We start from the raw sequence: 25,768 nt of genomic DNA on the forward strand, positions 1-25,768 counted from the left end.
GTCTAAGGATGTCTGTGAATATTCACTGGTCTGAAGCTACAGTCCAAAGTGAACTTTGTTCTGTCTTTCCAAAGAAACTGTCCACAAAGGCAAATAAATGGTCTTTACATTGACTTTCCCACAGAACCCAGCAGGGGTCAGCTGAAGATGACCTCCTTAAAACTGAATTATTGGGACTGGAAGCCTATGAAAATGCTAAGAATATTATTTTGTTTTCACATTTGGCCTTCTTGCTTCAGCCAGGCTGGGAAGTATTTCTTGTACCTCCCTCCACTAGCGAGGCCAGAAAATGCTTTGGACAACATGATTTGTGTTCACGCTTCCAGACAGCAGCAGGCCCACAATATGGTTCTGTGCATCAGTGCTACGGTGTCATTTGGTTTTCTACCTCTGTGGGAAAATGTTACTTCAGGAATTCTTCAGAACTTCCAGAAATTCTTCTTTAACTCATTGCTTACAAATAAATTTCCAGCGAACAGACAATTGCAAATGTCAGGACATGAACTAGGACCATAAAATAACTAATATGTGCTAAGACTATGAGGCTCCCTTGAGAAGAATAATAGGAGAATGGACGACAGAACCGTGATGTGTGTTAGATGGTAGGTTTTCTGTTTAAAACTGTATGATGAAAAATGGCATATATCCCTGGTTTTACAGAGGAAGAAAAAGGAGATAACAATGAGAATGTCACTCAAATATAACAGCGGTCTGGAAATTTTTTTTAAAGAGGAGGGTCACAGCCAATTTAAAAATTTTATATACAGAAGCCGCTTCTTACATTCTTCAATTTAAACTTAAAGTAAAAGAGCACTAACATACTTGCCTTTGGAAAATCAGATCTAACTCTTAAAAGTTGATTTGGGGAAGTACTAATAAAAACTCAAAAGATTAAAAGGAAAATACACAAAAGGCACAGGCCGACGACAGTCAACATTATTTATATTAAGCTGATCTCTTCCCCAAAACAACTTGCCCAGCTGCTTAATTTAATGGTCCCATCTGTGCCTACCAATAGGAAGACACTAACGTTAGTGCTGAGATAGAGCACTTTGTGTTTAAGAAACCAAATTACAAACAGAGCGTGAGCTTTCATTTGTTTATTTCAGGATTGAGCCCTTATCTAAAAAGAACCGTCCCCACCCCCAGTCTACCATTTTTATTTCTATCACAATCGTGAATTATTCTGTTAGAGGCATATATTCTTGTTTTCTAAGAAAGATTCTTTCTAGCAAGGCATTCAAGAGGCATTCAACTTATGAGCTACATTGAACCATCAAAGTGACAAGGAAAAAAATTTGGAAAGTGAAGTTAAAACACTTACATTTTTCAGCTTCCTACTATAATCAAGGCTCCTAATCAAGGAAAAGGAAAAGAAAACATGATCAGTATAGCCGTTTCCTCACTCTGATCTTCCCTTCAACACCTCTAAGGAGTACCTGAAAGCTAACAAGTATCATGAAGTCAGCGGAATACATTATTTTTAAGGTCCATGATTAAGGATTTCAGGTACGAAATAAAATTGTTTAGAAAACAAAACATAGAAGGATAAGGTGGGATTAAAGTTCCGTAGTACACCATGGAAAGATGAATGCTTTGTAACATCTGGAAAATGAAGAATTCCACTTAAAACTAGGACTGTTTATATTTGTATTCTCAAAGCTTAGTTGTTAAAGGAAAATTTTGCCTTGCTATATATATCACTGTCAAGTTGAAATCTGACTGCACTTCCAAAATCTTCTTTATACAAGTACTTTTAACAAAGGTCTAAAACCTTAATTAAATAAGAAAATACACGTAGAAGAGGCAACACTGTCCAAATATGTGCTCTTTTCTGCTATGGACGTAAATTAGCATTGGGAATTAGCCATAAGCAGGAAAATATGCGTGCTATGTTCAAATATACACACATGCATTCTTAAATATACATAAGTGTTTATTCTTAAATTATAAACAAAAAAAGGTACTGGATGGTACTTTCTAAATATTCATACATTGAAATGTAAAAATTTCTCCCAAAGTATCCCAAAGTTCCTTTAACGTGTCAACAAATACTAGGAAAAGAAATGCAGCATTTCTTTTTCCGCAAAACTTCAGCTTAGAGGCTGGCTGTGGGGGATTGGGGAGGCGAGGGAGGTGTAGAAGGTAATTCCACTATAAACCAGTCAAGAGTTCCGTCATATATATAGATCCCAATTACTTTCTTGCTGCATATTCTGACCCAAAGTATATATTAATGAACAGATGCACAACTTCAAGTCAACTGAGGTTTAAGGGAGTAGAAAACGTAGTGTATACTAAGGAGAAAAACCATCAATAGAGACAGATTGAAGGAAGTAGTGGTCCAATTTGGATTTGATTAAGAGAATGTTTTCATATTTCCCCCCGTTAACATAAAGAATGTCATTATCTGCCGAGATATTTGCTAGGATTTTTTAAAATTTAACAACAAAAACAAAAAAAACCCAAATGAAAACAAAAATCTAAAAAAGATTTGAAATTTTTGTGAAAAACAACTTAAAAACAGGGGCCATGAAACTTTTTCTGCACTGACAATAAATGTTTTTTGACTAAAATTGTGACCCAGTTCTAAAAAAGTTATGCTTGGCACATAGTAGGAGCTTACAAAATATTTGTTGAATGACTTTCACATAACAACGAATTACGTGAAAATGCTTTGAAATTTTTCAGAGACATTCTTGGGAGCGATCCAAAGGCTATCCTCATTTTCATTCAATTGCTGCGATTCCCTGGCATGGTATTTGCTGCACGCCCTGCTGGATGGTGTTTACATTTCCCATCAGCGTTGTCTGGCACCCCTTACAGGTAGAGGTCACGAAATTACACACAGTCATCACTTGCAGGTTATCTCTTTCTCTCTCTTTTTCTTTCTTTCTTTTCTTTTCTTTTCCTTTCTTTTTTTTCTTTATAGTCTACTCAAGTTACTTCTCAAAAAACAAAAAAAGTAAGAAAAATTACCCTCAATGAAAGCTCATCTAAAGAAGTATTTTTAAAAAGACAATTTCAGAAAGGCATCAAAATTTCCTCTTTGAGATCTACCCTCTACCTTATTCCTTACACTATTAACTGGTGTCAGTCGGGCGCTCTCCATCTCTGCTAATGTTTGGCTTAACTTTCAGAGGGGAAAGCAGAGAAACGTTGCCACTCTAATTTCATCTACCATAGCTAAAAAATCTACAATTTATGTAGATGTTACAAATGTGCCCTGGACAGTAGCAAGTTAAACCAACATCACTCACAGAAAAGTTGTGAAGCAGATAGCTCATTCCGTGCCCAAATCCTCCATAGTACTAGAGTTTCTAAGTACCGTAAACGAATTTATGGTATAATTTTTAATACAAAGTTCTTTATGCTCTTCTAAATATTCATACAGTGAAATAAAATTTTTTTCTCCATAACTATTCCAAAGTCAACCTCCTACAATGCTTCTGGACCATGCCTCACACCAGGCTCATCCTTGCCCATTACCTTTACCACACCGACTACTCTTCTTTCTCTTTGTAGACACATCAAGTTTGGTTCTCTTCCCCAGCCTTTCTACCTGCCCTTTCTCCACCCTGAACATCCTGTAGACCTTTGCATGGCTGGTTCTTGCTTCTCATTCATGTGTGACCCCTCACCTGAAATGCCACCTCTTTAGAGAGACCATTCTTGACCACCTTTTTTATCCCCCCTGGTTTTGTTGAGATATAATTCACATAAAACATTATCTAAGTATAAAGTATACAGCACAATTATTTGATAAGTGCACATATTACAATGGTCACTATCTTTTACATCATCAATTTCATTATTATTTTACTTTCTCCTTAGCACTTACTACTCTCCGCAATTAAAAAAATTTACTTCTTTACTTGTCAAAGGGTATAAATTCTATGTGAATGGGGAGCGTGTTCTCTAGTTACTGGAAAGCATCTGACACATAGTAGCTGCTCAGTAAATATTTGTTGAATGAAGGAATGAAAAATGATAGTCATAGGGGAAGGTGATGGAGAAGTGTTGTTTAACGAAAATAATAATACTCAAGTGAAGGGAAAACTTAAAAGGGAAGAAAATGAGAGAAGAAATGCAAAAGGGGAGATAGATGGGAAGTAAGATAAAGAAGGGAAGGGAGGCACAGGGAAGAGAAGGAGATGGAGCAAAGAAGCAGAGAGAAAGATAAAGAAAAAAGACAGAGAAAAGCACAGGAGAAGGCGAAGCTGGTCCAGTAATTGAGAACTGACTGTGTGTACCACTGGTCTAAGTGACTTTAGGCTGCTTTCTGTGCCTTTAAATTAAAGTCTCTTTCTTTAGAAGTTGGTTTAGCCATCTTCCCAGATCTGCATGAGCAAGCATTAGCTAGAATCATACCTGAAGTAACATTCTGTCCAATTCCATTTTATTGATGAAGACACAACCCTACTGAAGCAAGGGAGCTTGCCTAGGATTGTAGACCTAGGGAGCAGCAGATGTAGGGGGGACCCCAGATTTCCTGATGCCCAGTTTATTTTCTTTTAATTGAAACAGAGTTGATTTACAAAGTTACATTAGTTTCAAGTGCTCAGCAAAAAACCTATAACCATTATAGGTTATGACAAGATATTGAATAGACTCTCCTGTGCTATACAGTAGGTCCTTGCTGTTTACATATTTTATATATAGTAGTGTGTGTATGTTAATCCTAAACTCCCAATTTATCCTTCCTCACCCCCTTCTCCTTTGGTAACCATAAGCTTGTTTTCTATGTCTGTGAGTCTGTTTCTGGTTTGTAAATAAGTTCATTTGTACTTGGTGCTCAGTTTGTGTAGATAAGCAATAAAGGTAATGTGATTTCTGGAATTTCTAAAACCAACCAGTCTCAGAAGTCTTCTGGTTTAGTAACATATTGATTTAGAGTGGCTCTTAAAAAAAAATGCAGCTGCCAACACTGTCAAAATGAACTTTCCTTCACCCCCCAAAGCAATGTGTGTGTGACTAATTATTACCTACCATGTCACACAGTTACTATTGTTTCTGATCACTTGCCACCCAGGTGAAACTATGAATGTGAGATGAGGCAGAACCTGAAACAATTTCCTAACATGAATAATGATTTATAGAGGTTGGATTTAAGTACAGAAATAAATGGAGCATGTGAGGACTAAAATGAAGTTAAGGGTGGTTTCCACATTTGAACATAATAATTTTTCTTCTGTTATTTTTGCCCTTAACTAAAAATTTTCCATGAGAAATATTAAAGAAAAGTCAAAAGGTACAAACTTCCAGTTATGAGACAAACAAGTTATGGGATGTAATGTACAGCATGACGACTATGCTTAATAATACTGGATTGCATGTTTCAAAGTGGCTAAGAGAATATATCTTAGAAATTCTCATCACAAGAAAAATAAAATTTATGTGGTGACAGATGTTAACTAGATTTATTGTGGTGAACATTTTGCAACATATGCAAATACTGAATCATTATGTAGTACACCTGAATCTAATACAATGGTGTATGTCAATTATACTCCCCACCGGCCCCCGCCCCCCCAAAAGGCACACTGACAACAGAGGAGTGACTTTAAGAGAATTGTGGCTGACTGTGCCTTATTCCCAGTCATGCATCATAAAATACAATATCAACTCCAACTTGATTTCATTTAGTAGTTTCCATTTTTTTCCCAATTATTTTCCCTCATCATTAAAAAAGTCAGTATCGGCAAATAGTGAAAAATTAACAGCTCTGAATTTTGGTTTCTCTCTCTTTTCTGCCCTTTCATAATAAAATAACCCAAAAGTCATGAAAAGGAGATGTGTAGCCAATCCAAAGACCCTATCTATGTAATTAAGCTTATTATTAAAGCATATTCATGCCAAATATTGTTTGACTAATTTGGAAAGTGTTTTATATGAATTTGGTAGAGTCTAAAGGACTTCTAAACTACAGGAAAGTTATCTCTACCATGTCATAAGGACTTTTCTTCTCATTACGCTGGTCATGAGCTATTTCTTTATAGAGAAGCACATTGCTTTTCTTTTACTATAACATTCTTTCCCAAGAATTCTTTGGCCCCAAACCTGGCCCCCTGAATAGATACAGTCAACAATAGCCAAATGGCTAATGATCCATCTTCAAACAACTTGATCACTGACACATATGTGAAAACAGTTACAAATGTAAATGAAGAAGAGATTTCTCCATAATATATTGCCTTTTTTGCATAATAAACAGGGTTCAGATCTGTTTACTGAGTTTGCAGTCTTCCAAGAGCCTATTCATATGCCCAGTTGGAGCCAATAAAAGCTTTTTGTCTAACCCGAACAGATTCTGTGTAGACTTCTCTCTTGCCTCTCCCTCTGTTAAGTTTCACCTAACATTTTTTTCTCCTTGTCTCTAAAATTCTAACTCTACATGCATGATTTTTGCATTTCAAAAAATTATGTTTAATCAGAATGAAGGCTATGCACAAGGGAAGGCCAACGCATCCTGTTTTGAAAGATGAATTTTTACCTCCACATTTTTATTTTATTAGGCATGCCCAATTCTCTGCCTCTCAGACCTTACAACATCATCAGAAACCTGCAAGTCTAACCATAAATGGGTTTCCCTTAGACATAAATCGTGCATTACTTACTTGACTGTTACTCTGTTGGACGTATCCTGCAGGTCACTCGGGTCAAAAAGTTGAGATTCTTTAAGGCCAAGCTCTTTACAACCTCTCAAGAATAATATGATATTGTCCTGGAAGGAAGAAAAGAAATCTAAATCTATATTATTTTATATTATCTTTATGAACCAGCCTTTCTTCCTAGTAGCCCAAATTACTAGAGACATGTCAGTTACTAAGGCAGTGAGAGTCAGGTGTGAGTCATGGCTTGTTGGATAATAAAAATCATACTTGCTTAGGAAATGCTGGAGTAAATAGACACTTCAAACTTCTAAAGCCACAGCTATATCAAATTCTTGTTTTCCCCTCTACCTTAACACATTTGTATAAAACTGTAAGTTAAATGCCACTGAAAAGCAGAACTTAGCAATTTGAGGGGAATAGTACTCAAGAACCCCCATTGCTTTAAAGTTTTGTCCATGTCTTATTGCCTAGAATCTCGTTCAAAATTGGTATTTTTTTCTTAAAAATAGGTTTTACTACCCAACTTTCACCTTTGACAACTTTTTCTTTTTAATTGATCTTCAAAAATACATACTTCATCAGTGGCTTTTGCCCAATAATACCTCTTTGTGGACTATAAACTGAATTAAATGGGAAGAAAATCTAGACTTAATTGGAAAGGGAAAAGTGAGAAGGCCTGGAAATCTTTCAAAAATTATGTCAAAGATCTTCTTCCTAGTAAAATAAATCTCTCCAGCAGGTACAAATTTATTTTGAACTGGCAGAGTGGCAGGCACAATTTACAGCTGAGGATGGTTCTGGTCTTCATCTATTGGGAGTCATTAAGAACAAACAAATGGCTCTGGAAGGGACTGCACATTGTGAGTCGCCCTTTTGGAATTCCAGGATATTAGCAGCAGGTTCAGCAGCTACAAGCCTCTAATTATCCTCTTCCTAAAAGACTTCTGATGAGTTAACTGGCCCATCAGGTAGTTCAAACTACAAGAAAGGAATGATCAAGGCTGGCTCTGATCAAGGGGAGTCCATCTAAATGCTCTAAGAAAAGATGCTACGAAAATCTGAAATGATGGCAGTGGTAAATGAATCATATATTCATCCATGTGCAATTCAACAAAGCGAACAAGAAGCACAGTATTTCCCAATTACCAGTGTGTAGGCAGGATTCTAAGAGGACCCCCAAGAATCTCACCACCTTGTGAACACACCCTGTACAATCACCTCCTCTTGCATGTGAGTAGAACTTGTGCCTGTGATGGAATATCACTCTGTGATCATGTGATTAACCAGCTGGCTTTGAGCTGGTCAAAAGAAAGATGCTCAGATTGGGCCTGACCTAATCAGGGGAGCTTTTAAAAGAAAGTAAAGTCAGAGTTCCTGCCGGCTAGGAGTTCTATGGGTTCAAGGAGATGCATTCTGTCAACAACAACATGAGCTTGGAAGAGGCTTGGAAGAAGCTCAGGTAGGACCTCAGCCCCCACCAACACCTCAGTTTCAGCACTATGAGACCCTGAGCAAAGAACTCAGTCATGCCATGTCCATAATAACTGAGATAATTAATGGGTGTTGAGTTAGGATGCTAAGTTTACAGTGATTGTATTATGCAGCAATAAAAAAATTAATACATCCAGGCTCAAAACAAGAGCAATAGCAATAAATTGACAATCTTTATATCACCTTTATTACACGCCAAGCATTCTTCCAAGAATTTTACATATATTAACTCATTTAATCCCTGCACAGCCTTATGAGGTAGGTGCTACTTTTATCCTCATTTTACAGATGAGCAATGTGAGGCACAGAACAATTAAGCATCTTGCCCAAGGCCACACAGCCAGCAAAGGATGGAGGTTCAAAACAACATGGGATCTATGAAGAACTCAAGCCTCAAATCTGAGGCTGGCACCAAAAAAGATGAGGCTATGGAGTCAGGGGCTGATCATGGGGACTTTGAAGGCCATGGAAGGCAGGCTGTGGTTGTCACTGAGGGGCAAGGATCTGAGGAATGAATGCCCAGATCTGCAGCATAAGTAGACTGTTGGGGGTAGACCTGGGGGAGGTAGACAGTGTGCAGGAAGGACCTGGGAGGAACCAGACAGGAGACAGGGAGACCAATGAGGAGATAGCACAGTGTCTCCCCCCTTGGAGGGTGGCCCATTCCAGAAGGTTTTCTTTCCTGTTCCCCTGGATGTTTTCAATAGGCAATTGCCACCATTCATAAGATCTCCTGTAGACTGACAGTGAGCTGCTCATGGTCTGAAGTCATCCACACCCTAGCCAGTCTCTCCTCCAGTAACTTTGCACATTTTAAAATTATCCAGTTTCTCTGTGGAGTTTCTCTATTTTTCCCTCCCACCTCCAGGGGTTTGTAGATGTTCAGGTGAGTTCTTTCTAGGGCATGCAGCTATCTTTCTGGTTGGCCTCTGAGCTCTGAGGGATTCTTGTCCAGAGGAAAGCAAAGGGTGGGTCCTGGAACTCTCTAGGAATCATTTGGGACCAAAATGAAAGGAGCAGACCTGTGACCACTGTGTGGTTCCGTAAGAAGCCCATGACTGGCACCTTAGATCCTCAAGAGAGACAAGAAGGTGCCCTCCCCACGTGCATTCCTGGGTACGCCCCTGAGTGCCATGCTGTCTTCAGCACACAGATTGCAAACACAGAAGCACTGTGTTGCCAGCGAGGCTGGACAGTTTAGACTAGGAGATTTAAAGAATTGCAGGTCTCCTTCCAGCTCCTTGCTGCAACCTGATGATGCTGGAGGGGAGCCAGACCCCAGTCAGGAGAAAAGCCAGAAGGAAGAGCCCCCCCGCCCCCAGCCAAGAGCTAACAGGGGCGGCGACCGGAGCGGGCGGGAGGACTGTGCCTTTAATTACAGAAGATGCATCTTGCAAATTCCCATCTGCCCTGCTCTTCACACTGAGTTTTTTCCACATTTCAATTCCAAGCAAGACTAATGTCTTAGTGTCTTAGCTTCAGAAGCCAAGTAACACAACAGCGTCTCAATCCTGGGGTAGAAGGAGTGGAGACACTGATTCACCACAGTGACTATTCTATTCAGCTCTTACTAATGTAGTATTGCAAACTCATTAAGAATTAGGCTTCAAAAGAAGTTTTTAAAGGACTCTTCAAAAAAGTCAATGCATGATAAAACAAAAGTTGGAGATTGAAGAGGCATGATGACCAAATGCACCGTCTGACCTTTGATTGGACCCTAGATCCAAAAAAAGGAAAGCAGATAAGGCTATAAAAATCCAATTTAAATATGGATTGTTGTTGGATGATATAATTGAATGTTAATTTTCTTAGGCATGATGATGATGGCATTGTGATTATATGAGAGAATGCCTTTATTTTTAAGGGAACGTATGAATTATTTAGGGACAAGTTGTGACTATAACATAATTTCAAATGGTTCAAGAAAAAATATGTACGTGTGCACGTGTAGTAGAGAAAAAGAGAGAGAGGGGATGATGTCTGCCTGTTATGGAGAAAGAGATAAAGCAGATACAGTAAAATATTAGCAATCAGTGAATCTAGATCTCAAAGGTTGGCAAATTTTTGCTATAAAGGGCCAGATAGTCAATATAGCTTTGTGGGCCTCTGGTGGTCTCCATCAAAATGACTCAGCTTTGTCCGTCATTGTAGCCAGACAAATACATAGACAAATGGGAATGATCTGCATTTCTATTCAGTTTATTTACCAAAGCAGGCGTTGGGCTGGATTGGGCCCACAGGCTGCATGCAGTCCACTGGCCCTGTTCCAGGTTACTCAGGTGTTCACTGTGCCTTTTTTTCTTTTTTAACTTTTATGTACACTTGAAATTTCTCCCCCAAGTCTGGAGAAAAGGTTTTTAAATTTGTAAAAGTGTACTCAACTCCATAGGGTTGTGGCTTCACTTGCAAAACCAGTTTCATCAATTCAAGGGAAAAATAATGGCCACCTCAGAGACAACCACTGCAAAGTCCTGGAGGTCAATGCTCAAGTGCTAACGATGGAAAGTTACCATTTCTGGCTCTTGGGAAAGTGCTGTAACATGAGTCTCAATGCAACACAGGTGCGGAACATAAAGTTCCTAAAAGAGTCCACTTTGTTCTTGACTAGTATTAATATATAGATTTATACTGCTGTTTATGTAACTACTATGCATTTAGTCTTCCTTGTTCTTGGCCCAGTGGCTTCCCATTTCATTCATCTGTGGGCCTGCCCTCTGTATGAAAACACTCCCCAGGGGCGTGGGGTGGAGGCCTGCGCTTTTTGCCCTCCCCGGCTGGGGCCTCTTCTTTGAAGAAGACCTTGTACTTTTCTCCACTTCCTTCTCCTCCAAAGGCAAGGTGAAGGCAGGCCCAGGATGGTCTCTACCGCCAGGGGGTAGCAGGGGCCCTGGCATGTAGTAGGTGCTCACTAAATATTGAAAATAAATTAAGTACTATATTCTAGGCACTTATAAGAATGAAAAACAACAACAAAAATTTCCCATCCTCATGGAGTTGACATTCCAGTAGATGAAATAATAAGGACTTACAACAGAAGTATCTTATCTCCAGGATTCAACTTCACCATCTATCAAATATATGGATTTGTTCAAGATACACATAAACAGAGGTCTGTTTATGAAAAAATGTCTAATCAAACAATGAAAATGAGAGAAGAACAACTCTATCACGGAACACAGTGCAAAAGCTTTGGAGTCAGGAGGACTCCGTTTAGAATCCCAGCCTTACCTGCTTATTAGCTATGTGGCCTGGGGCATGTTTCCTAACCTTTCCGATTCTGGAATCTCTAATCTGTGAGGTGGGGGATGCCACCAACCTTATAGGGATGTCAGCATTACAGAAACTATATACTAAGAACACAGCCTAGGGTCTGGCACCTTCTGGGCACTCATATAGGAGTTATGCATTATTATTGACATTACTGTCAACTCAAGTCAAAAAGAGACCGCAGAGGATGAAATGAAGAACAGTTTCTTCATCCATTACACCCGTAAAAAACAGACACGGTGTGTATTTATAGCCCTTGCCAGTTACATGGGAGATGGTTAAAAAAAAAAGGTAATTGCAATTATTGCTGTTTAGCTAATGATAGGAATTGCCAGCTTGACACTTTTATACAGGCTGCTTCAAACTTAGGTGCAAGCTATGTATCAAAAGCTCTTTTGTAAGATGGTGGCTTGTAAGTCATCATTTGTAATTATCTCACAGAAATAATCTTTGCATGGTGGTCCTCAGTTTGGGCCAGAAAAGCTAACTTAATCCAAAATGTACCCAAAGAGGAGTCCTAACTACACTACAGAACCTAACCACTCAGCAGAACAACGCTTCAGTGGGAAAGTACATTCAGATCAGGCACATGCTCTAGGCTCTAGCGGATGGAAGGTTCCAGAGAACATAGAAAAGGCTTCCTAAGCCCAAGGCAGCACCTTGGGAAGGACGGGCAGGAGTGAGAGGGGAGGGGTCAGCAATTCATTCCTGAGAGCCCCCTGAGACACTTCAGTGTCTCACCCAGGTCTTTCTCTCCTGTCTTCAGAGGACACGCATGGACCTTCTTGCTACCTTTCCCTTAGCTGTCATTTCCCACTAGAAAGTGGCTCATCTCCTTCCCTGGGCCACTGTGAAGCAGCGTGCAGCTCTCTGGCTCGGAGGATGGTACTCAGTGGTTCTCTAGGGAAACCAGGCAGGTAGTGAGAAGCCCCCTGCTCTGTCCAATCTCCTTGGTTTACTTCCCTTACAGCCCATAGGGAAAAGGCAACATGATGATGGATTTGGAGTTCACAGAAAATGAAGGTAATGCTCATTTGGGGCTCATTTGAGTTTCCAATGAACCCAGATACCTATACTGCCAGGTATTTAAAATGCAATAGATACAAAGCATCCGTATAATCTTCAATTTCTTTAAAAGACTAGGTTGAGATATCAACATGTAAACTAAGACTGCATATGGTGAACTTACTATTTTAATATATTTTCTATAATAAATATTTGCTTTCAAAAATTTTTATAAGGATTAGGATATCTCAGAAAGATCTGCGAGTGCAGCAGAGAAGACCTGGACCTCTTTGGAAAATCAGTAACTAACACCAATGTGACTTTTCTCTTCTAGCTGTCAGGCTTTTTTTTTTTTTTTTTTTTTTAATGGTTTTTGTTAGGTTTCCTGCATGTGAAGCAAACAAACTCCCTTTAACAGAAGTGCAATTTTGAAATTCAGAACTTAAGGAAGACATTATCAAAATATCTCTAGGAACATGCCCCACAATGAACAGAATTCGGGGATTTCCTGTATCTGCCGTGTGTGCACCGCTGCTCTCCTAACCTGCATGGGTTCTAGCCTGGCTCCAGGAATTGGCTGATGTCCAGCGACAGTCAGCACTCACCTGACTTTCAGTGCATTTGGATTTGCCAGGAGCACTTAATGAGGATACTAGGCCTTCCACTGAGAGGCAAGAGCCACTCACTCTGCCTGGGGGAGTTCTGGGGAAGTTTGACCCAGAAGGTGGCTGCCTGAAGGAGAAGAAAAAAATTTATGGATGGGAAGTGAGCAGAAGCACAGCGGGCTGCAGGGAGAGAATGAAAGGCTGGGAGGGGAAGAAAGTTATGAGAGGCACGCTCGACAGAGCTGTGAGAGACTTGGGAAGGACTGTCCTCTAGGCAGTGTGGAATCCAGGCCAGCTGATGAGGGTGGGAAGAGTCCTGGATCCGACCTTTACTTTAGGAGAACACGTTGGGTGGCAGCAAAAGAGATCCACTGGGTGGAGGAGAGGGTCTGAGGATGAGAGAAGGACAAGAGCTCGGGGAGGGATGTGGAAGCCTGAGCTCATCCAGAAGCAGCAGGGGCAGACAAGGGCAAGGACGTGAGCACGCCTCCTTGGCTTGGCACTTGAGCGGATTGTTTGAGCAGAGGATGAGGACGAGGAGAGGGGGTTGGGGTGACGCGGAGTTTCTTAGCCACTGAGACCATCTTAAAGAATGGAGGGAGGGGAGATGTGTGAGAAGTGGAAATAATGAAGTAAGCTTGGAATATTCCATATTCAAAGCTACAGCTCACTGGGAGCTTATATTTGGGTCTACAGCTCAGAAGTGAGGCCCCAGCAGAACATGCAGGATTGGAAGTCACTGGGGTGAGGACACAGCAGAAGACTAAAACAGGGCCACCCCGAACACCGATGTTTAAAGGATGGTTAGAGGTGGAGGAACCCCCTGTGCCTGAGGAGAAGCAGATGAGAGCAGGAAAAGATCCAGACAAGACTGACGGGAGGAACCAAGAGCACTATGCAGGGAGCACTTGGGCCCAGTGCCCAACGCGGCAGCGTCACATCTAGGAAGGACCCCAGCTCCTCCACTTAGCTGCTGAACAACCTGGGGCAAGCTGCCTATGTGGTCTCCACCTCAGTTTTCTCCTCTAAAGCCCAAGTCCTTACAGTGGCCTAACGGCCCGACAGGAGCTAGTGCCACTGCCTGGCAAAGCCACCCCACCTCACTCCCTCTCCCCGCAGCCAGGCACAGCTCCTGCTGGTCTTCAACCAAACCAAGTAGATCCCTGCCAGGGCCTCGGCACTCTCTTGTTCTCACCTAGATACTATCTAGAATGATCTCTTGTGTATCATAAGTAAACCTTCAAGAAATACACATGGAATGAATGAATGTTCATTCACCATAAAAATGAGGCTACTCATGTCATAGGGCTGTTGTGGAGCTAAGAAAATGTAGGTAAAGTGCTTAGGAAAAGAACAGTGTTTGGCACAATAGATGTTTTCCACTTGATACTTATTTCTATCATTAGGATAAAACTAGTAAGTCATCAATGAATAGAATTTTCTGATTAGAAGGACATGATTGACTTTGGGGACAACTTCTCTGTGGAACAACAGGATAAAAACCAGATTGCAGGAAGTTAAGAAGGCAGTGTAGAATAAAAAACAATGGAGGAAAAACACAAAGAGACACCCTGGGAAGTGTTGCAGAGAAGAGATTATGAGAAAAGGTACGGCGGGTCAAAGGAAGATCAGCTGGTTGCTTCTCTAGGAAAGCCGCAGGTCAGGACGACGCGGCACCCGGCTTGTTTCAGAGCTCCCTTGCCCTCCCAGACCACTGATGCCATCACCCTCATGGGCGATCCTCATCGCGTGCGAGGTCTTGAGCCATCAGTTCGTCCCCACCGTGACCTCCCATCCTACTCGCTGTGGGTGGAGGACCCCAGCACAGGCGCGCCATTCACTACAGTCAACAGTCCAGGTGATTTAGATTCTACACAGCAACCTGTTCAACAGCTTGGCTTTTCAGTTCTTCGATTTCCTCAATTCCAGTAGTTTTTGCTTACACAGCCATTTCAGGACCATCACCCACACCTGCCCTGTGGAATCATAAACGCCAACACCTAATCCTTGGCCTGAGGACCACCTCCCCCTCAACCCAGGTTTCTCACTTGTCTCCTCTAACACCTGCTCTTTCATCTCCAGACTCTGCTCTTTTCGCTCAGTCCACTTCCCTCTACTCCACGGCTTATCTCCTTCCTGATCCAGTCCAGACCAGTGTGACATGCTCCTCTGCTGGCATCTTCAGCATTCCACTCCTGCCTATCCTTTAGGGAGAAAGAATCAGGAAAAGGAAATAGAGGTGGAACAGTGAGCCTCAGAAATGAGCCTTGGCGGCCAAGCCAACCACCTCTTGTCTGTACTTAGGAGGGATCAGGTACGCCCACTCTTCCTGTTTCTTCATGGAGGAATGATACGCCGAGCCCTGCACTCTTCCTCCCCAAGGTTGACTTGGGAGAGGCAACGGGGCAGGCTCAGCTCAGCCAGTTTGAGAATTCCTCTCTGTGGACAACAGCCTGTCTGTAGGACACATGCGTCCGGTCTGTCCCTGCCGTGTGGTAGGGGGCCTTTCTGCCGGGGAGGCCTGTGGTTGTCCAGCCGTGCCAGCAATGGGTGGAAGAATTTGTTGAATTCAGGAGTGAGGATTAGAAAACCCACTTGGCTGTAGCTCTAAACCCAAGGTCTCCTATTTGTTTCATGAGAAGTAAAGCTGACAATTTGATCTCTGTCTGACTCCCATGTTTATGTCTCAGCTGGGAGGGGAAGCAAGGAGTAGGATTTACTGATCACCCTAAACCCCTAATGCTCTGCTCCTGGTGCTACTGGAAATAATGGCGCTTTATTGGGTCTGGAGCTGCTACACATTTACAAGCTCCCGCCTCCACGGGCCGCTTGCACCCACGTGGTAATCCTTCCTGTGTCCCCGGTCAGCCTTTCTCCCCATCCTTGCATAGGGTTTTACAAGGCTCCTCTGCTTTCTAATCTCTCTGCCGTGCTCTCACTGTCTCCATCAACAGAAAGAGTTAAATTAAATCCCTTCACATCACCCATCCCAAGTTCTGTATCTAAACACTTTTTTAAAAAAAAGAATATAAAGTTGAATATTTTAAGGCATTTGAAAACCACCTGTTAACATGTTTTCAGTAATGGGAGCAAAACGGGAATCTGTGTCAGAGTGAAGATCAAAGAGCCAGCAGGGAGGTTCTATTATCTTTAGCTTAAGTTTTCTATTTATTGAAAGATATTAATTGCATGTTTATAGTATGAAAGGCAATGTACTAAGTGCTTTGGGCAGGAAGGGGTCATGATAGGAGCTGGGACTTCTATTTGCAGGTGAGAGAGGCCCAGATGGACACAGGTTGATTGGATTACAGAGCCCAGTGCATCCCAGCCACAAGGGAGTAAGCGGGCAGCTGACCCTTTGAAACAACTGGAAACCAGGGCCTCATGTGTTTGGAACCAGGAATTCCGTCACCTGCTGTCTGCTCACTCTGTACGTTGGCTTATTCGCTTTCACTGCACACAGCTTTCCTCCACGTGGGTCCCCAGGTTCCCAGGTTCCCAATCTCACACATGAAGGTTGTCACCCCGAGAGGACTCTCTTTTCCCCTTGCAGTTTGAAAAAGATCCCAGGAAAAGGAAAAGACCCTTATTGGCCTGACCCTCCCACAGTGACTAACAGAACAGGGTAAAGGAGGCCAAGAATTGTTTTAATCAACGGTGGCGATGGGAGGAGTAGGGGCCAGAGCCGTTTCCAAAAGGAGAATGCGATTCCCAGGAGAGGGGTTCAGGGCAGACAAAACTTGCAACACTGGCCACCTGCACAAAAGTGGACCAGATGTGGATTTTTCTCTCAAAGTTCTTAAAGCGTAGAACACAGAATCATCACTACCATCTTTAGCATTCTATATAGAACGGATCAAATTTCACTTTCCTTTAAAGATGTTCTTTTGAAAGAGTCCCTGCGCTAAGCAGCAGTGCTGCCTCAGTTTCCTGAAGTTAACAGGCTTGATGCCAAAGACCAACCACTGAATGAAGCCAGCCTAAGTTACTTAACTAATTCTGTGGGAAGAGCTTTTCCAAGCACAATCTCTTGCCAGGACAGCAGTTGGAGCCTAGTTCTTCTTCCCCAGGGAAACCTACAGAAACAGAGGGCCCAACTCCCAAAGCTCCAGCACCTTGATTTTATCTCTTTCTGGATTCCAGACTCATGATTGTCTACACAGCAGCTACTTCTCCTCTCAAGGACCTGACATTCAAGCCTACCTGAGGGTCGACACCATAGTGCTAACTCAGGAGAGCTGGGACGCCAGCCTATCAGGGGAACTGTCTAGATTCCAAGGCCTCCATCCCTCCAAAAGATGACCGAACTATCCCTCCCCACCCAAAACAGCATTATTATGTGATCTTGCCAGATTGTTTTCCAGTATAATTTAGGAATTGTACCTGGGAATGTTGAATGAAAAATAGCTTTCAGTTATGTTAAAGTAAAACTGCTTAAACCATCCATCATACTTCCTTAAACAGTACCCATATATTTGACATGTAATATGACTTTAGCATTTATCACAGCAGTGATAGTTGAACTGTGATCTGTGGACTGCTGTGGGTTTGGTACTGGCTAATGATGAGATAAATGCAGAATTGGAAAAGAGTATTTAGAAACTTTTATAACCATTTGGCATTCCAAACACATCCAAGGGTGTGACTGATGGGCACATTTCATTGCACAGGGTACACACCATTCTGGATGCTGTCCAACTTGAACACCGTGTGAACTGTGTAGTTAATGGCTCGAGGATCACATATCAGCCCAAATTGGATCACACATTAAACAATCAGCAACAACAAAATGCAAATCAAAACCACAAGATACCATTTTACACCAAGTAGAATCACTAATTTAAAAAACATACACACACAGAGAGAAAGTGTTGGCAAGGACTTGGAGAAACTGGAACCCTTATGCATTTCTAGTGGGAATATAAAATAGTGTAGCTTCTGTGGAAAATAGCTTGGCAGTGGCTTAAGAAGTTAAACACAGAATTACAACACGATCCAGCAATTCCACTTCTAGGTATGTACCTGAAAGAACTGAAAAGCAGGACTCAGAACGGGTACTTGTACACCAATGTTCATTTCACAAAAGCCAAAAGGTGGAAACAAACCAGACCATTTATCCAAAAGCAAATGAATGGATAAACAAAGGGTGGAATATGCATATAATGGAACATTATTCACCCTTAAAAAGGAAGGAAATTCTGACATGTTGTGCAACATGGATGAACCCTGAAGACATTATGCCACGTGAAATAAGCCAGACATCACAAAACAGATACTACATGATTCCACTTATATGAGGTACCTAGAACAGGAAAATTCGTAGAGACAGAAAATATAACGGAGGTTACTAGGGGCGGGGCTCTGAGGAATGGAGAGATATTGTTTAACAGGGAGAGAGTTCCCGTTTGGAATGATGAAAAAATTCTGAAAATGGTTCATGGTGATGTTTGCAACAACAGTGTTAATGTACTTATTTAATACCACTCAATTGTACACACCTAAAAATGGTTAGAATGGTAAATTTAAATTTAATGTTATGTATATTTTACAATAAAAATTTCAAAAAAAAAAAAAAAGAAAAAGAAAACCCGACAACAATAAACCTTGTTCTCTATCACAATAGTGTGAGAATCCTTGCCCTGGAGTATTTGTCCTAGGGGCTCTGGATCAAATAAAGCTTGGAAAACGCTGCATAAAATAGAGCTCATAATGCTTAGATTAAGAGTTCTAAGCAATTCCTTACTAAGAAACTCTTTTAATTTTAACTCAGCATTTCCTAAACGTAGGGACTTCAAAACCATTTTGTCACCATACATCTTTCAACATCTCACAAAACATAGTTTAAGAAATGCTGAGCCAGATGAACTACTGACACATGGTTTGTACTTTGACATCACACACAAATAAGAGTGAAACCGCCATCACGCTTAGGTTGTAGCCCATAATCTGAAACTGTCCACCTTTGGACAGACCCTCCCAGCAGGTCCTACGCTGGCAATGCCAATCCCCAAGGCGTGCCAGGCTTGCAGCAGTCAAACAGCCAGGGACTGCTTCGCCTCTGCACCCTTCAAGCTTCACTGCAAGGATGCACTTCACATTTGCCTTTATAGGGCTGCGAGTTAAGACGAGGATTTACTAGTTAGGGGTGACCCCAGGAACAAAGTATCTCATAGTCTAGGTCAGACATGTGGATGACATTAGAAAAAGAAACAGGCTTTCGGAGGGCAAATGAGTGTGCAGGGCAGGAGCCACATCGATAGAGCCGAATACCATTACCCCTATCATGTTCAGAGGTCACAACCCCTCCGCTAAGAAGGCGAAAAAGTCAGCAAGAAAGGAAATACCATAAGGTAAAAAACCAAAATCAACTTTTGCACTCGTCAAAATACACCGTGGCCTGAAGCAGTTTTTTTGGGGGGTTGGGGGGCTGGAGAAAAGTTCACCTAAAATGTTCTGCTGATATTAAAACATATGTGAAAAGGAAGAAGAGGTATGCAGAGTAGGAATTTGAAGCAAAAAAGAGAAATCTGGTGAAAACATCACTGCCACTCCTTTTATTCTTTCAAGTTTATCAGGTTCTTAATCCAAGTTGGGGCCGCCTTTACTATTCCAAATTTTTTCCTATGTAATTCAAAAAAGGTGTGGAGAAAAGTTTTGTCTTCAAATAACTCTGGATTCTTGACTTTGTAACCGTGCACAAGTGGAAACCACATTTCATCTTCAAGGAACGTTTTAAAAAAAAAGATATTCGAAATAATAAATTTTCTACAGATACTGGCTTCCTCTTTCCAAGTTAGTGTTTGGCTTAATTTATACAATAAATCTAATGGGCAAATTATCTCTCGCAAATAGCACCTAGCACATTCTTGGCATCTGAAAAGAGTTAACACATTGCATATGCCATTTGTGTTCACAAAACAAGGTATCTGAGGAAATAAAAATCACAGGGTGGGGAGTGAGCATAGAAATGTAGAGGTCACCAATTGGCTGCAAAGGACCCTCGCCTATACACTCAGGGTCTTGAAGGTACTTCAATGGGGCTGGAACCAAAGGACAAAAGGTATGGTGACCCTATAAGGTGTCTGGGACTTTGCAAATTATAACCTCTTTAATTCTAGCAACCAGCTCTAAGTATGTCTCCTTGAACAGGTGTGGGGAAAGATGATGTTGAAAATAAGTTCAGTTGAGTTCACTGTTTAAGATGTATAGTGTTTCAGTCTGGGATGATAATCAGAGTGCTGGACATGAATGGTAGTGATGGTTGCACAACAATGTGAATGTACTCAATGCTACACTTAAAAATGGTTAAGACAGTAAATTCTGTGTTATGGATATTTTACTGCAAGAAAAGTTGAGTAGCTTCCCAAGGTTACACAGTGTGTGCACGACAAAGCTAAGAGGCATGGCAGTCTGACTCAAAAGCCCATAGAGAGATCCTTGCATCTCTCAAAAATGACAATATAGATGATGGTGGTAATCATAAATTAATTATAAATATCATCTTTATTCTCATTCTCATCCTTAGCCTTGACTTGCTGAGTGCTTATTTGGTGCCAGACTCTATTCTAAGCAACTTATATGTATTAAAAGCTTAGTCCTCCAAACAACCTATGAGGTCGTATTCTTATTATTCTTATTTTCCAGGTGAGAAAGTGAAGTACAGAGAGGTAAAGTAACTTCCTCAAGGGCACACAGCTAATCAAATCCAGGCCGTCTGATCTCAGATCCCCTGCCCTTCACCACTTACCCCAAGGCCTCCTGATATATAAATTTATGTACACAGCATATAAAGACATAAACCTCATTAGTCTTGAGATGATTCACAAACCAAAAATGTCAATAGGTTATAAATAATGTTTAGACTAGTTAAATTCTAGTTCACGAGATGTGAATTAATCTAGTTCACTCTGGTTTCTGAAGACATCTATTCTAAAGATAGCTTAAATACCACCATCCATTAAGTCTTCTGTGTGACTCTGGGCCATGCTCCCTCGGCACTGCTTGAACCAGGATGGTGGTAGCATGCACACATGTTAAGAGTCTACAACTTGCTTCCCCACCCTGCCATGAGTTCTCATGCATGAATTCATACCCATGTGTTTAACTCACTATTTTAGGATTAGCTCTGTGACTGACTAGTACTCCACATGTCTTCAGTAAGTTTTTCTTAATTCACTTGGAATAGTTTAAATAATACTGTCTTTTCTGTTCTTAAAGGTCAGCTCCATAACCATCTGGTTCTAGAGTCTTTGTCAAACGTAACTCTTTAATTACCTTTCCAGTGCCTTCACAGTAATCCAGTAACTGCAGGGTTTCCACTGCTCTTGGGGTCAATTTTGATCATTTGTATTTTGCTAAGAAATCATCCTTTTCCATTGGTTTTTCACACCTCTTACCAAAGCGTTGTTTATACAAGTCTCTACATGATTTTAATTTTTCTTGTTTGTACTGTTTTGTCATTTCCTATTATTTTATTTGTTTAGTATTCTTTTGCTAGCATGCTTTTCCCTTAATTTGGCTTTCAAGGGGTTTATCTATCTTATTGGTCTTTCCAAAGAACCAGCTTTTGGACTTATTTATCCATTATTCTATCCCTTTAATTTCAGCTTTTATCTATTAATCCTCTCACTAACTTTTTAGGTTTGTTTTGTTCCTCTTTGTTTTGCAAATAATAAGTTGAGCTATTTTTTCTTTATTCTTTATTAAAGAATAAAACGTTTCCTCTGAGTACAGCTTTTACTATGCTTGAAAGTTCTGATAAAGAAATATTTTGTTTTAATTCTTTCCCAGTAACTTAAACAATTTCTTTGATTTCCTTTTGATCCCGGGGTTATCAATGAGTGTGTTTTATAATTTACAAGTGGATAAGGTTTTTTAAAATTGCCTTGCATTTTTTCTATTCTCATTACATTGTAATCAGGGAGTGTTCTCTGATAAATCTCTCTCCTCTCTGAGCTTTTGAAGGCTTTCTTTGTGGCCAAGTATGTGACTCAGGGGAAAGGAGATGGCATTAAATGGTTCAAGGACATTTACTTGTCTATTTTTATGTATTTGACTATAATCTTAGAAAGTTGACATGAAATTTGTTCACTTAACAATTGTTCTACAGGACACCTAGTATGATATGATGAGAAAAAGCATGAGATTTGGAATTTAAAATTCCTGCCTCCTCCCTTCATAGGTCTGGGTCTCAGTTACCTGATCTATAAAATGTAAATTACACTCATATGCTTCACAACGTTACCAGTGAAAAAATTAAATAAGCCTGGTGTGCTCCCTCTTCCTACACAATGCCTTCCTAAAAATCCCAGTTAGCTATCAAATACTCCCCTTAAGAAGCAGCTCTCTGCAGCCCTGCTAGGCAACAGAAAAGCCTCCAAGTGGGGTCTTGCCAGGCACCTTGGACCACACAGTGTAAAGAAATGGACACACTGCTGCCTGTACATTACATACACCCTTGTATGTTGCACACACTGAGAAGATCCTAGAGAAAGGCAGCCATCTCAGCCTGAGTGTCTTTTGAAGCAGCTGAGTGTTTTAATTCCCTTAAAACACTGTGTGAGTGTGAAGTGGAGGGGAGGAGAAAGAAGACTTAAAGCAATTCTGCAGTTAGGCTCAGCACTGCAGAGAATATTTTTGAAACTAAACACTGATTGAGAAGGACATCAAAGGAGTTTGATTTGTTTGATGTTTGGACACATATACACGATGCAGATAACTGCTGGATTAACGATGCCCGTCTGCACTCCAGATGGACTGTGCGACTGTGTTGAGACATTTGACTCAGCGCCATTTGAAAAGCAGATTAAGGTAAAACCATCCTAACACAAATGATTCTTCCACCCCATATTTAAGGGTACAACGTTCTATTGTTAGTTTAAAACATTCAGCAAATTACAATGAACTTCTAAGACATCTCCTGTCTTACCAGTATCACCGTGTAAGAATCAGAAGTGGAGATATGATTATGTTGTCAATTTCTGGGACTGAGCAAGACTCTCACAGGACAGACAACAGGATGTGGAGAACAGCCCTGACACTGAAAGGTACCAGGTTGGTATAATGCAGCAGCTGGCCTTTAGACTTACACAGTCATTTTAGATTTGATATTTCTAAAAGCAGCTTTAAATCTGAGTAGTTGGACAAGCAAAAAGAAAAAACAGAAAACAAAATCTCACCCTCCCAGAGCACAATTTTAAGGCTTTTGTCCCACTAAAAGTTTGTTTTTCTTCTGTTAGCTTTTATTCATAAGAAATACAAATGGCCAGTATCTGGGGGAGGTTTTAACCTACTAAAAAATTTTTAATGCAGGTTTAAACAGCATAAAAACAATTTTACCATCGGATTGGCCAAGATGAACACAAATGATAAGACTGAGCGTTGGAGAAGGTATGAAGTCGGCAGTCTTATATTGCTAGCAAGACTGGGGATCGGTACTATACTATCTTTCAGAAAGGCGATTTAGAAGTAAGTGCCAAAAGCCTTCGGATTTTGCATTTCTCGGATTCAGCCATTTATCTTTCAGGAATATGTTCTAAAGACTTAAACATGATTCTTTTACAAAGATTTTTGTAAAAGAAAACTCACTGGAACACTGTTGAAAATGAAAAACTAGAGACAACAAAAATGCTCAACAACAGGGGATTGCCGAAATAAAATTGTGGTATGTACTCATGCTGGAAACTATTATGGTATACACCCCTGTTGGTATAGATTTATGTTAGGCACTACAATGGTCTGAAGAATATAGAAGTCTAAATCATACAGTTCTTTTAAAAGATGACTTGCAATGGAATTACTCAGAGTAAGCATTGTTAGCATTAGGATGTATAATTTTAAGTGATTTTTCTATGTAAATATATAATTTTTCTTCCCTTCTAAAATTCTTCTGAGTATTTTGAAAAGAAGCTTTATTCATATAATTAAAAAATACACAAAAGGGTATATTGTGAAGTTTTCTTCCTAGTTCTGTCCTCCAGTCACCCAGATTCCTACTCTCAAGGCAACTAATATTTCCAGTTTCTCATATATTTTTCCAGAAGCATTTTGTGTGTATACCAATCTATGTACATATATTCTACACCTTTCATTTTTTTAAACCCAAAGTAGCTACACCTTGCTTTTTTAAAATTATTATTATTAATCAATAGGTAAAGAGTGTCATCATTCCTTTTTTTTAAGACTGTGGTATTCCATGGTATGAGCAGGTCAAAATTAGGATAAACGTATAATTTACTGCCCAAATGAAGATACTTTTGAAAGGGATGCTATTACTAATTACAGTGGAACAAGAGACATAAACCAGGACTATCTCAGACAAAGCTGGACGTAAGGTGATCTTAACCATAAAAGACCACAACTTAGTAACCAGTCCCTTTTTGATGGAATTAAGGTTATTTCTAATCATTTCGTGAGGCAAAAATGCTGCAGTTAAAAACGTTATATATGTGTCATTTCACACAAGTGGGAATGTGTCTGTAGGATATAATACTTAGAAGTGAAATTGCTTAGTCAAAGGATATCTGCATTGTTTTTATATGATAGATAATTCTAGACTGTCATCCAAAAACATCGTAATTATTTTCATTTTTTCTGAAATAAGCAAGTATTGCTTTTACAGTAAGATAAAATAATAAATTGCTTTTAAAGTTAAGTTATGTGAAAAATGTAGATTTAGCAAATTTAAAGTATTCTTAATCATAAAAACATATAGAAACACAAGACTGGAAATAATTAAAGTTGAGCATATCTAGACTATATGGAAGTTTCAAAATCAAACACAAACCCCACCAGAACTATCACAAATGAAGAGATTGTGCAGTCAGAGGGTGAACTAAAAAAGCGCCTTGTAAATACAATGTTTATTAAAGTCACCATGCATCTCCTGCCCTCCTTTGATTTTGTATCTTACACATTCTTCTTTGTTGTTTAACTAGGCAAGTTAGTTTGCACTTGAAGTCACTAAGTGACAACAAATGGCTGAAAGAAGCCTGTCTTTTTTTTTTTTTTTTTTCTCCTTTCAGACAACAAACAGTTCCAGAAAGGCAGGTCTATTACTTAGGCTAGTATTAGTACAGCTTCTGTAGTATCAACAGTATCTGTTACAGCCGCTGGACCTGAAACCCAAAAGTGGCTGGGAAATCTCGTGGGAGGGCCAGCAGGCTGGGGGTATCTGCTACAACTGTACCATCTCGACACTGCAAGAAGCAAATACCCGCCTCCTTCAAGATAGACTCATTCTTGCTTCATGTATACACACTCTGAGAGAAAAGCCACAGATTCTTTCCCTTACGAAGTGAAATCCACACTTGCCAAAATATGTTTTAATAATTTCATATACTCAGGCCTTAACCTTAAACATCTTCCTGCTACTCACAAGACATTCCCAATATGAGCTTTATATTTATCATATAAATTTGTATGCCAAGAAGTTACAAGACCAAGTACGGAGCGTTCTCAAATGTATTAGGGAGGATTTCATATCCACATAATGAAACTGGATCTGAAAATTATTTCCAAAAGACTACACGCCAAAATGAATACAATTTTAAAATTTTGAACTTCTAATGAGGATGTGAAACCACAGCATAATGCTGGCATATAATAATTACTTCCTGAATGATTGAATTTAGGGTGAGATGGACATTTACCCATTAAATCCACATCTGATAACATAATACAGAGCTAACAGGCAAAACTGCACTTTTTCAATTATGATGCCTTAAAGAATTAAAAATGTTGAAATGTTAACCTTGTCAGTTTCTTCATACTTAAAGCAGTGAGAAC

General features: G+C 40.2%; 1 protein-coding gene across 16 annotated transcripts in view; it reads right to left on the minus strand.

Annotated features, from left to right (window-relative positions):
* LIMCH1 (LIM and calponin homology domains 1) overlaps positions 1–25,768 on the minus strand; it is a 307,532-nt gene that overhangs the window by 86,704 nt on the left and 195,060 nt on the right. For all 16 annotated transcript variants that reach the window (XM_064487129.1, XM_064487127.1, XM_064487128.1 and 13 more), the window contains exons 4-5: positions 6,618–6,724; positions 1,325–1,355 (exon numbers count right to left, since the gene is read on the minus strand). In XM_064487129.1, coding sequence (XP_064343199.1) covers positions 1,325–1,355; positions 6,618–6,724 — 138 coding nt within the window. The remainder of the gene's footprint in view (positions 1–1,324; positions 1,356–6,617; positions 6,725–25,768) is intronic.

Source organism: Camelus dromedarius, chromosome 1, assembly GCF_036321535.1.
Source record: "Camelus dromedarius isolate mCamDro1 chromosome 1, mCamDro1.pat, whole genome shotgun sequence".
Lineage (NCBI taxonomy): Eukaryota > Metazoa > Chordata > Mammalia > Artiodactyla > Camelidae > Camelus > Camelus dromedarius.